The 11,690-nt window shown below is 37.5% G+C and overlaps 4 protein-coding genes across 4 annotated transcripts; 1 reads left to right on the forward strand and 3 right to left on the reverse strand.

The window, feature by feature from the left end:
* Positions 1-2,220: 2,220 nt before the first annotated feature.
* Positions 2,221-4,417, reverse strand: LOC105210910 (probable enoyl-CoA hydratase, mitochondrial). Its single transcript, XM_011182110.3, has 4 exons — positions 4,260-4,417; positions 4,041-4,176; positions 2,617-3,335; positions 2,221-2,529 (listed from the first exon to the last, which is right to left on the reverse strand). Exons 1-4 carry the CDS (start codon positions 4,329-4,331, stop codon positions 2,464-2,466), a joined length of 993 nt encoding a protein of 330 aa, XP_011180412.1. The 5' UTR covers positions 4,332-4,417; the 3' UTR covers positions 2,221-2,463.
* Positions 4,418-4,758: 341 nt separating this feature from the next.
* LOC105210909 (rac GTPase-activating protein 1) lies at positions 4,759-7,811 on the reverse strand. The gene is made up of 5 exons (XM_011182109.3): positions 7,558-7,811; positions 7,343-7,445; positions 6,318-7,275; positions 5,435-6,246; positions 4,759-5,367 (listed from the first exon to the last, which is right to left on the reverse strand). Exons 2-5 carry the CDS (start codon positions 7,428-7,430, stop codon positions 5,297-5,299), a joined length of 1,929 nt encoding a protein of 642 aa, XP_011180411.1. The 5' UTR covers positions 7,431-7,445; positions 7,558-7,811; the 3' UTR covers positions 4,759-5,296.
* A 111-nt stretch (positions 7,812-7,922) lies between these two features.
* Positions 7,923-9,387, forward strand: LOC105210908 (enoyl-[acyl-carrier-protein] reductase, mitochondrial). The gene is made up of 2 exons (XM_011182106.3): positions 7,923-8,263; positions 8,330-9,387. Exons 1-2 carry the CDS (start codon positions 8,026-8,028, stop codon positions 9,187-9,189), a joined length of 1,098 nt encoding a protein of 365 aa, XP_011180408.1. The 5' UTR covers positions 7,923-8,025; the 3' UTR covers positions 9,190-9,387.
* Positions 9,383-10,254, reverse strand: LOC105210907 (proteasome subunit beta type-6). Its single transcript, XM_011182105.3, has one exon. The coding sequence runs from the start codon at positions 10,144-10,146 to the stop codon at positions 9,487-9,489; it is 660 nt and encodes a 219-aa protein (XP_011180407.1). The 5' UTR covers positions 10,147-10,254; the 3' UTR covers positions 9,383-9,486.
* Positions 10,255-11,690: the final 1,436 nt, after the last annotated feature.

An 11,690-nucleotide genomic window follows, 5' to 3' on the forward strand; every position in this document is an offset into this window, starting at 1 on the left:
CGGAGGCCCTATAAAGTATATATATAAATCATCAGTATGTTTTGAACTGAGTCGATTTAGCCATGTCCGTCTGTCTGTCTGTCCGTCCGTCTGTCTGTATATATACGAACTAGTCCTTCAGTTTTTAAGATATCGTTTTGAAATTTTGCAGATGTTATTTCCTCTTCAAGAAGCTGCTCATTTGTTGGAACTGCTGATATCGGACCACTATATCATATAGCTGCCATACAAACTGAACGTTCGGAATCAAGGGCTTGTATGGAAAACTTCCGCATTTTACTACATATCTTCACGAAATTTGGTGTGAGTTATTGCTCATAGAAATAATTTAATCTCCAAAAAAATTGTTCAGATCGGTTCACTATAGCATATAGCTGCCATACAAACTGAACGATCGGAATCAAGGGCTTGTATGGAAAACTTCCGCATTTTACTACATATCTTTACGAAATTTGGTGTGAGTTATTGTTCATAGAAATAATTTAATCTCCGAAAAAAATTTTCAGATCGGTTTACTATAGCATATAGCTGCCATACAAACCGAACGTTCGGAATCAATGGCTTGTATGGAAAACTTCCGCATTTGACGTGGTATCTTCACGAAATTTAACATGGATTACTGCTTAAGGTAATAATATAATCTCCGAAGAAATTGTTCAGCTCGGTTAACTATATAACCTTAATGTTTCTAGCAAACAACCCGGCTAAAAAGAATTAGTAAAATGTTTTCTTTTTTTACTTACTGTTTCTTACGTCTTTAGATTTGCTTAAACACATAGTTGCTAAAAGAAATGCTCCTGTGAAGGGTATATTAGCTTCGGTACAGCCGAAGTTTTTTCTTGTTTTTTTTTTTTTGGCACGTCCCAAGACAGCTCATAACTCCGTTATTTTTCAATATTTTTGTAAAAAAAAAATCTTAAAATATAGCTGAAAATATACCTTATTATGTTCAAAAAAACTTCGAAACATTCGATCGAGTACTGTCTTTAAAAAAAATTCACGAAAATCACCTAATTTTACATGGGTTAAACTGGCATAGCCCCTTAAGGAGTAAAGAGGAGAATTTATTCTAAATTACGTCTTTAAAGTTCAGAAAGAGTCAATACACCACCAATGTAACGGGTGATTTTTTTGGAGGTTAGGATTTTCATGCATTAGTATTTGACAGATCACGTGGGATTTCAGACATGGTGTCAAAGAGAAAGATGCTCAGTATGCTTTGACATTTCATCATGAATAGACTTACTAACGAGCAACGCTTGCAAATCATTGAATTTTATTACCAAAATCAGTGTTCGGTTCGAAATGTGAAAATCCGCTTTTTTATCGACAAATTTTGTTCAGCGATGAGGCTCATTTCTGGTTGAATGGCTACGTAAATAAGCAAAATTGCCGCATTTGGGGTGAAGAGCAACCAGAAGCCGTTCAAGAACTGCCCATGCATCCCGAAAAATGCACTGTTTGGTGTGGTTTGTACGCTGGTGGAATCATTGGACCGTATTTTTTCAAAGATGCTGTTGGACGCAACGTTACGGTGAATGGCGATCGCTATCGTTCGATGCTAACAAACTTTTTGTTGCCAAAAATGGAAGAACTGAACTTGGTTGACATGTGGTTTCAACAAGATGGCGCTACATGCCACACAGCTCGCGATTCTATGGCCATTTTGAGGGAAAACTTCGGAGAACAATTCATCTCAAGAAATGGACCCGTAAGTTGGCCACCAAGATCATGCGATTTAACGCCTTTAGACTATTTTTTGTGGGGCTACGTCAAGTCTAAAGTCTACAGAAATAAGCCAGCAACTATTCCAGCTTTGGAAGACAACATTTCCGAAGAAATTCGGGCTATTCCGGCCGAAATGCTCGAAAAAGTTGCCCAAAATTGGACTTTCCGAATGGACCACCTAAGACGCAGCCGCGGTCAACATTTAAATGAAATTATCTTCAAAAAGTAAATGTCATGAACCAATCTAACGTTTCAAATAAAGAACCGATGAGATTTTGTTTATTTTATGCGTTTTTTTTTTTTAAAAAGTTATCAAGCTCTTAAAAAATCACCCTTTATAAAATTATATCAAAAACACTAGGGTCTGTATAACCGGAATGCACCCGGACTTATATCTGAGGACTGTTTAAGCATTCTCAAAATTATTTCAGAAATGTTTTCTGCAGCGACAACAACGAAAGTTTTTTCATTAGGTAACTATGTACTACGTCATTTACTTTACATAGACATTGCTATATATGCATACATACATATACATACATTCTTCTATATTTCTTCTATATACATACATATACATACATTCTTCTATCTATATATACGTGTATGTTCTTTAACAAAATATATATTTTAACTTTTGAATAAAAAAATAATATATATATAAATGCAAATCTGGTATGGAGTTCCAGACATAAGGATACTTATTTAATCCGTATGCTTTACTTTTAACTTGAAAGTCTAGTTATTGCTGAAGTTAGCTGGGCGCTTTTCAACAAAAGCAGTCATGCCTTCTTTACGATCCTCCTGCAAAATTAATAATATGCGAGTTAGTGCGGTGAAAAAAGTCAAATTATGTGTAAAAATAAGATAAGTATTTTAGCGTGTACTCACAGTTGAGAATGTGGCATGGAAGGTTCTGCGTTCGAACTTCAGACCTTCTTGTAGTGTGGTTTCGTATGCTGTATTCACGGCCTCTTTGCACAGTTGCACAATCAAGCCAGAGTGTGTGCCGATCTTCTCACCCAATTTGACAGCTTCGTTAACCAGCTGATCGGCGGGCAATACCTTGCTCACCAAACCCATTTTCTCCGCCTCCACAGCCGAGATCATGTTGCCAGTCAGACAAATTTCCATAGCCTTGGATTTGCCAACAGCGCGTGTCAAACGTTGAGTGCCACCAGCACCGGGAATAGTGCCCAAAGCAATTTCTGGTTGACCGAATTTCGCCTTCTCACCAGCATAAATGATGTCGCACATCATGGCCAGTTCACAGCCACCACCCAAAGCATAACCATTCACGGCGGCAATAATGGGCTTCTGACAGCGTGCGACACGTGTCCAGTCATTCAAGAAATTGCCCATAATACACTGCGAATAGGTGTTCGGTTGCATTTCTTTGATATCAGCGCCAGCGGCAAATGCTTTCTCACTACCGGTGATAACAATGGCGGCCACATTAGCATCACGCTCATACGCATCGAGCGTTTGACTCAGTTCCTTCATGAGACCATTGCACAGCGCATTAAGCGCTTTGGGACGATTCAATGTGATCACAGCAACATTCTTCTTTTCGCCAGTCACTTCGTGTTTGATGAACTCCAAGTTGGCGGCTATAAAGAAGTATACGTTGCATTAATTATTAAGAAAAAGGTAAATAACTAAACTATTATCCTTTTCGACACACAATACACTATTTAAAGTGAAAGTGTTATTGATGTTTGAAACCAAACGATACCCGTTGTCTATATATTTGCGTGTTATCTAATCACAAAATGTATTGATTATCTGTTTTCAGCTCTATAACATTTTAGCAAATCATGAAAATATATTTATGTTCACATACATACATATTCATATTCGAACACACATCTTTATGCTCAATACTAAATTTTCCACTTACACACATACATGCATATATGTAACTCATTTAATATGCTTATTGAAAAAAAAAATTATGAAAACAATAACAAATAAGAAACTGAACAATAACACGCCACTGTCACTATTACATAACCGTGAAATTATACAAAAACAAACAAACGCCAGCTAGTTTTGGTCACACCTCCATTTTTTAATTATACACCTTGCACTTGAAATCAGCAAACGTTCACATTTGTAAAATCTTTATAATCAAAATACTTGATTTTGGCAAAAAAAAAAGAAACAAAAACAAGTCGAAATCTGTGCAAAGTCCAATCTTTTACTTTCTTGCGGGTACGCTTATTTGTTTGCAAGTCTCCAAATGTGTTGGTGACACAAGACCTAACCGGGTTGGAATCTTCCACAGAAATTACAATTCCTTATATTCCACTTACCCGAAGCAAAAAAACGCGGTGTCAGCTGTGGCTGCTTTGCTGCCACTTGCAGTACATATTGGGCACGTCCAGCCAAAAGTTTTGCAATGTTCGCCATCTTTACGCTAGTTAATTGAAATTGCTGTATACCACACACCTGCAAAGGAAACACAACAACACAGTATATTGAATAAATTGGTTTCTTATTAGATGTGTCGTTATCAACAACACGTTACTTACGCTGCAAGGTCTGGAAACGGAATAAAATATTAATGGGATTGTGCCGCGGAAACTAGCTGAACTTACATACATATATAAATTCTGACAGCGCCGATCTTGTTTTCGTATAAAGCACCGCGCGTGCAAACGAGATAACAAGTTTTCTATTTATATGCCGGTTGTTATTAAGGTTGACATGCATGCCTTGTAGGAAAAATTTGAGTTGGTGAAGTAAAGATTATAGCACAATGCAGTAACTAATCGCTGATAAAAGTGCTTCTAGGCACGTGCTTTACCCACGATTCTTGGTTCTACATAATTTGTACTCATCTGTGAGAAATTCAGCGACAATTCGTGATTTTATAAAAATAGAAATAAGTAAATTAGCATCTGCAGTAAATTTTCCTACTGAACATTTATTTGTATGCTCCACAGTGTTGCAGTGGAAAGTATGTATAAAAATCACTTTAAAACTCCCGTTCACTTCTTCCGTTAAAATTTAATAAAAACAAAAACGAAATTAAATTCAGAAATATTCAACATTGGAAATTTTATTAAAAAAATGCGTGTTTGTTTTTTGTGTTCATAAAAGAAATACCTTATTCTAGGCGGTATTGTAAAAAATGTGCACAATGTAAAAATATCTTAATTCATTTAATATTAAGTATGCGCATAGTAAATACATATATGTACATTTGTTAAGGGCCCACAACCGATTATTTTCTGAAACCATATGTAAAAATGAAGCATCGCTGCTTATTGAGATTCTCATAGATAATTCAAAATTATAACAACAAAAAAATTTGTTAATTCAAAATAGCGCATATGTGTACTTAAAGTTCAAATGAGGTACATTGAAAATGTTAACCAAAATTAGTTTAATTGATAAATAAATGTAAATATGCGCCCATTTGTGGCAGACTAACAAAAATATTATAAATGCTATTTAGCAAAATGTGTATTAAAGTAGAAAATAAAGTGCGCAACTTCTTTTTGAGGGCGCGTTTAAGACGGATGCTTTCACGTTTGCTTTGTAATCACTTCTCACACATTCGACACTATTTTTTATACGGATATGGCGGTGTAGCATGGAACTTGCGCTTTTTTAGTGTACCTTTGAGTGGCGTTGCTATATGGAGTGTACAAAATACATATATTAGTAAAATAGTGAGTTATTCAAAACACAAATAACTCACCATACAAGGAATAGAGCGATTCTTTAGTATTGTGACTGGGCGTGCGTGTGAGCGTATTAGTCGAGCCATTGGTTTGATTATTCTCCTTATCGGCATCCAATGCAACATATTGCGACCAGTAATCGCCAGGAATATTCAATAAATTCTTCATTGTGGTGAACTGCATGTATACTTCTGTGAAGATGGCGTGTCGATCCGGATCTGCCGATGAATAACCAACAATAGTTGGGCCAAATACACGCGCAATATTATCAATCGGCATTAGCACTTCGCGACATTCAGCAACACGTTGGAAATGCAGAATTAAGTAAGCTAAAGTATCGCGATTTGCTGGCGGCAAGGCATCAATCGCTTTGAAGAGGTCCTTTTGTATCTCAACTTCTGAGGGCTGTTGCACTGCATTGCAGAAATCTTTCCACAAATTGGTAGGTATGATTGGTTCACGTAGCGAACGCAAAAAGTCTTTCACGCAACCACACAATACATGTACATCGATATTGCCCAGATGTGGTGTGTTTTTACCGCGTAAAAAGCGTTCCTTGAGCGCTTTCACTTCACGTTCCGAGCCGGATACACGATAAATACCAACCTCATTGAGACCGCGTGATTCAATTTCGTTAACGCAATGTACAATAAGTGCTGGTACCATCGGTGACACGCTCGGTGCGTAATCACTGATGAATCCCATCATTCCTTTGATTGTGGGTGTACCCGATTGTGGTACGCAACTTACTGTCAGCGCAACTCGACAATCGGCGTGACAACGTACTGGACAGTCTCTACAACGAACTCCTACAGTACCAAAGCGTATTCTGTAATTTGAAATTTATTAATTTATTTACATGTAATTATTGTTGAAAGTAATGTGTAAATAAATATTTACTTTTTCTGGCAATGTGTGCAAGTATCAGTGCGTATGAAAGTGCGCGAAGCGAAATTATGTGGACGCATCATTTGTGTACGGAGACTGGATACTTGTGGTGAACATAAATTCACAGCTGGTGCACATTTAATTGCTGTCATGGGGGTTATTGGTGGTGCAGTTGCGCCTTTGTAGGGCGAAGCAGTTGGTGTGGTGCTCGCTGCTTCTTCTGTGCTCCCCTCATTATCCAAAGCCACTGTAGCAACAATTGGCATGGCCGGCATTGACTCAATGGTAGATTCCGCGCGTATAGCACCATTTCCATCCTGTGGGATGGTCACCTTTGTGGTGGCACATATGCGTTCAGAACCAGGTGCTACATCCATCATATTTTGCTGTTGTGTACCAACACCGCTGCGTCGTGTGGTTGAGCGCCGTGTGTTGGCGACAGGTGTTGTTTGCATGCCTGCACCACTAACACGCGAACGTTTACCGCCCACGCAAGGTATTGAGTTTTTCGGCAAAGAAGGACGATGCTTCTGCCAACCAGTAGATGGACGCACATCTAGAAAATCATCTTCAGACTGTGTAATGGATAAATCAGATAGAAATGAGCCAGTTGAATTGATATCATTGCCGTATTTTTCTTCAACCACACGATTCATTGATTTTCGTTTGCGCGGCAATGTGTTTAGAAAAGCTAACTTATCGCGTGTCTCGTTATTTAAATTGGCATCTTTCTGTACTAGGTCAGCTACTGCAATTATTTTCTTCTCCATTTGATCGCGCTCATGTTCGGCTTCACGTCGTAATTTGCTTTCTACTTCGAGAAGTCGACGTGCGTGGTACAACTTGGTTTCCAAATCTGCCATTGATTCAAGTGAAGCGTCAAGTTCTTTCTGTATACGTTGCGCTTCTTTCGCGGTATCCTGACATTCTTGCCGGAATTGTTCTTGTAAGCGCAAGACTCTGAGAAATTCTATTGTAGATAAAATGTAAATTGAATATTCTTCTATTGTAGCTTAAACTGTATTAAAGATGCTTACCTTCTTCTGCGGTGCCATCAGTCAATACCTGTATACAACGACGAATATCGTCGAATGTTGCCAAAGTGGACAACGCGGCAGCCGACATATTTAACTTCTGTTTCTACAAAACAATTATTACTTTAAGTACACCTTTATCACTTTTAAATACAATAAAATAACACTTTTCTGACTTAATTACATAAATAAAACGTGAAAAATTGAAAACAGCGCACCTTCACTAATTTTTCGAACAATTTTTTGACACAGTTGACCGTTGAATTGAAACAACAAAAACGCAGCTGCTGTCAAATATAATGGCGTATGTTACACTTCAGTGGAAAGGCTGCCAGATGTATCTGAATAAAGTGAATATCGGCTTTGCCAAATAGTTTTGCAATTTTTTTTTTTAATATTTCTCAACTAAAAATTTTGTTATTTCAAAATTCCTTGACATTTAGATTTTACAATGCAAAGGTAACTGATAAATTATGATGAAAAATGAAGTGTAATTTAGAGAGTTTCAAAAAACTAACAAAAATGTAAATTCTGTAGATGTCAGTAGGCAATAACAAAGATTTTTTTATTATTTTCTGTTATCTATAAACACATGCAACCCTGTAGGCACAAACAGCTGATTTGTGATTACAAATTAAAAAAAAATTGCAAAATTATTTTCCAAATAAATTGTGATAATAACCGAAATGTTTATTAAAAGTTTAATACAATCCACCCGTTATGCATTTCCAAATGTACCAAAAACAATACAATTAACACGTAATATGAGTGTACTTGTGAAGTCACTGAAATATTCCAAGCATGGCGAACCGGCTGAGGTAATGGAAATTGTGGAAGGTCAATTACAGCAACCAAAAGATAATGAAGTATTGGTTAAAGTACTAGCAGCACCTATTAATCCGGCTGATATAAATACGATACAGGGTAATTCATTGGCCCTAAGTCACTAACATTTATTAGTAATTAATTTGAAGACATTCACTATTTTAGGTAAATATCCAGTTAAACCAACATTTCCTGCGGTTGGCGGCAATGAGTGCGTAGCAGAAATTATAGCCATTGGTAAGAATGTTTCGAAACTAACTACTGGCCAACATGTTATACCTTTTGCCACCGGTTTGGGTACTTGGACAACACATGCAATTTTTGCCGAAGAACAACTAATGCCTGTCTCGTCAAAAATTGGACTTGCTGAAGCGGCCACTCTCACTGTTAATCCCTGCACAGCCTATCGTATGTTAAAGGATTTTGTTTCATTAAAACCGGGAGACTGCGTTATACAAAACGGTGCGAATAGTGCTGTAGGACAAGCTGTGCATCAATTATGTAAGGCATGGAATATAAAATCCGTTGGTATTGTGCGTGATCGGCCAGATATAGCCTCTTTAAAAGAATATTTAAAATCACTTGGTGCTACCGAAGTGTTAACAGAAGAAGAAATACGTGCTAGCAAGCTCTTTAAAGAAAAGCAATTGCCAAAGCCACTTTTAGCACTGAACTGTGTTGGTGGCAAAAGTGCTACGGAAGTGTCACGTCATTTGGCCGACAAAGGCGTCATGGTAACTTACGGTGGAATGTCACGAGAACCGGTAATTGCCGGTACAGCTGCACTAATTTTCAAGGACATTTCATTTCGCGGCTTTTGGATGACACGCTGGACAAAAGAAAACTTTGATACACCCCAGCGTACAGAAATGTTTACAGAATTGTGTGAATTGATTGAGCAAGGCAAGTTCGTGGCACCGGTTCATGAGATGGTACCGCTGCAAAAGTATCGGGATGCCATGGCTGCTGCTCTAGATTTCAAAGGATTCGCTGGAAAGAAATTTATATTAGATATGCAAAACTAATAGACCCTTACTTATTTATAGATTTGTTATAAAAAGCTTCCAAAGCTTGCTAATTTTTGTTATAAATTGTAATCAGACAACCAAATACCAGCATTTAAAATGTAAAATTGCATGCCATATATAGTTTTCAAAATTAAATGTATGCTTATAAAGCATAAATATTAAAATCAAACATAATAAATACAAAATTCAATTACACATTTTTCCTTTAAGAAATTTTATTTGTAATTATCGATATTAATTAAAAAAAACCATAAACATTTCTTATAATTCATAAGCCTTTTTTATGTAAGGTATTCAGTTGCCAATTTCAACTGGGTTTCCAGATTCTGTGTTAAAGAATACTCTTCTTTCGATACCATCTTCTGTGATAATTCCAACTCGTACCACACCACCTGAACTACCATCATGGTAAATTGCATGTTTTACAGCTTTGACCACAAAAGCAACACAATCTTCCTTATTCATTTGCGGGCGGTAAGCCTCACGCACATAACCGTAGATATAGCTCGAACCTGAACCACCGATTGTTACCGATTCGCGCTTCAACATGCCTCCCAAAGGTATAGAATACACTTGTCCGCCATTACGTTTATCCCATCCAGCCACGATAATGCCCGCCAGCAAACTATCACGATAGTTGTAACAATAATTACGGAATTCTGATGCCGCCTCAGCTACTAATGGCTCATGACCAGTCTGATTTTCATGATAATTTAAGGAGTACGCAACAATATCAGCAATTGCTTGTGTGTCTGCGGCGGATCCACTGCGGCAGCAATATATTTTATCGGTAATGCGAGTCAATTTATCTGTGACACGATTGGCCACAAAGAGGCCAGTGCTGGTACGTGAATCTGCTCCAATCACTACACCGCCATCGAATTCGACCGCCATAATGGTGGTGCCTGTGCTGACAGCATTGTCGTGGATACCATAATCCTGAGAGAAGTCCATGCTAATTTATTTTATTAAAATTCTGTGAAATGTTGGACACAAACAAAAATGCGATTTTCCTCCGGTGACTGTCTGTATTTCAAATTGACAGCAGCTGCCAAATTGTTAAGTCATCTTTGTGACAGTTAAAACGTTGCCATATTTACTGTTTACTCTTAAAAATTATACAAAGTTAAAGTAGAAATCACATATTGATAGTGAGAGTTAATTCCAAAGTTATTTATTTATTTTTATATAATCTATTTCAAATTTTTAATGTGAATATATCTTATATATATATATAAAAAAATAGGAAAATATGATTTATATTGTATATCGAAGTTATGAAAAAAGTGGTCCAGCTTACGTTGTAATTAGAATTAATGTACAGTCCGCGCATTATGAAAATGCCGTTCATGATGTCATAATCCAATGTATATTTTAAACAAAAGACCTTAAAATTTTTTAAAAACATCAGAATTTGAAAGGATCATCACATCCTTAGCCGAGTATACATTTTTTAATTCAACTTGTGATATTCTTATATAAACGCTTGACTTAGGACGTCATCTCCAGACGTCTGGTGGAGTTTAAAAGATTTGAGCTAGTGACCCTCAAGCAATAAACTCGTTCTTAACATAACATAAATACTAAATTTTACAAACTAATTAGGACATTCTGCAATTCTTAGGTAAGGTGTTAGAAGGGACCTTTACAAACTCTCCAATTGATCTTTGAGACAAAGAAATATTCCATATCAAATATAGGTTAGGTTAGGTTAAACTGGTAGGCCACTACGCCACACATAGACCTATTTAGGTCCTTTGCGATACCAGATGGAGTGCCGTCACGTTGTCCACGAGGAGTAGTCATCTCTTAGGATGCCTGCGCTTGACGCGAATTTTAAAAGCATTTGTGGCTTCACTTTCGATACCTCTTCCAGATTCTCATATTGTGAGGCCCCCAAGTAGCGAAGTCTCTGCCTTGACAATGCAGGGCAGGTACACAGAAGATGCTTCATTGTTTCTATTGCACCTTGCTCTTGACATTTCCTGCAGTTATCTCGATCTGTAAGTCCCATTTTGTAGGCATGTGCCGCCACCAGACAGTGACCCGTGAGTATTCCCACCAAACTCTTGCAGTCCCTTCTATCGAGTGACAGAATGAGTTTGGTGTCTTCTGGTAATAAATTGATTGATATCATTGGAACCAACACCCGCGCCGTTAGTTCTGCTTTTTCCAGACTGGATAAGGAAGCGAAGCGTATGGGTGGTGAACGAGGATAAGACGAAATATCTCCTGTCATCAAAGAAATAGTCAGCGCATTCGCGCCTTGGCTCCCACGTCACTGCTGACAGTCATAACTTTGAAGTTGTAGATAATTTCATATACCTAGGCACCAGCATCAACAACACCAATAATGTCAGCCTCGACTTCCAGCGCAGAATCACTCTTGCCAACAGGAGCTACTTTGGATGGAGTAGGCAATTGAAAAGTAAAGTCCTCTTTCGACGAACAAAAATTAAACTCTACAAGTCGCTCATTTTTCCCGTCCTGCTTTATGG

This window comes from Zeugodacus cucurbitae, chromosome 6, assembly GCF_028554725.1.
Source record: "Zeugodacus cucurbitae isolate PBARC_wt_2022May chromosome 6, idZeuCucr1.2, whole genome shotgun sequence".
NCBI lineage: Eukaryota > Metazoa > Arthropoda > Insecta > Diptera > Tephritidae > Zeugodacus > Zeugodacus cucurbitae.

Coding starts and splice junctions, on each gene's coding strand:
- LOC105210908 (XM_011182106.3), top strand. CDS start 8,026: ATGTTTATTAAAAGTTTAATACAATCCACCCGTTATGCATTTCCAAAT. Junction 8,264..8,329: donor TGATATAAATACGATACAGG/GTAATTCATTGG, acceptor TCACTATTTTAG/GTAAATATCCAGTTAAACCA.
- LOC105210907 (XM_011182105.3), bottom strand. CDS start 10,146: ATGGACTTCTCTCAGGATTATGGTATCCACGACAATGCTGTCAGCACA.
- LOC105210910 (XM_011182110.3), bottom strand. CDS start 4,331: ATGTATGTAAGTTCAGCTAGTTTCCGCGGCACAATCCCATTAATATTT. Junction 3,336..4,040: donor ACCGCGTTTTTTTGCTTCGG/GTAAGTGGAATA, acceptor ACTTCTTTATAG/CCGCCAACTTGGAGTTCATC. Junction 2,530..2,616: donor TCCATGCCACATTCTCAACT/GTGAGTACACGC, acceptor TTAATTTTGCAG/GAGGATCGTAAAGAAGGCAT.
- LOC105210909 (XM_011182109.3), bottom strand. CDS start 7,430: ATGTCGGCTGCCGCGTTGTCCACTTTGGCAACATTCGACGATATTCGT. Junction 7,276..7,342: donor TGATGGCACCGCAGAAGAAG/GTAAGCATCTTT, acceptor TATCTACAATAG/AATTTCTCAGAGTCTTGCGC. Junction 5,368..5,434: donor ATCGCTCTATTCCTTGTATG/GTGAGTTATTTG, acceptor CACTCCATATAG/CAACGCCACTCAAAGGTACA.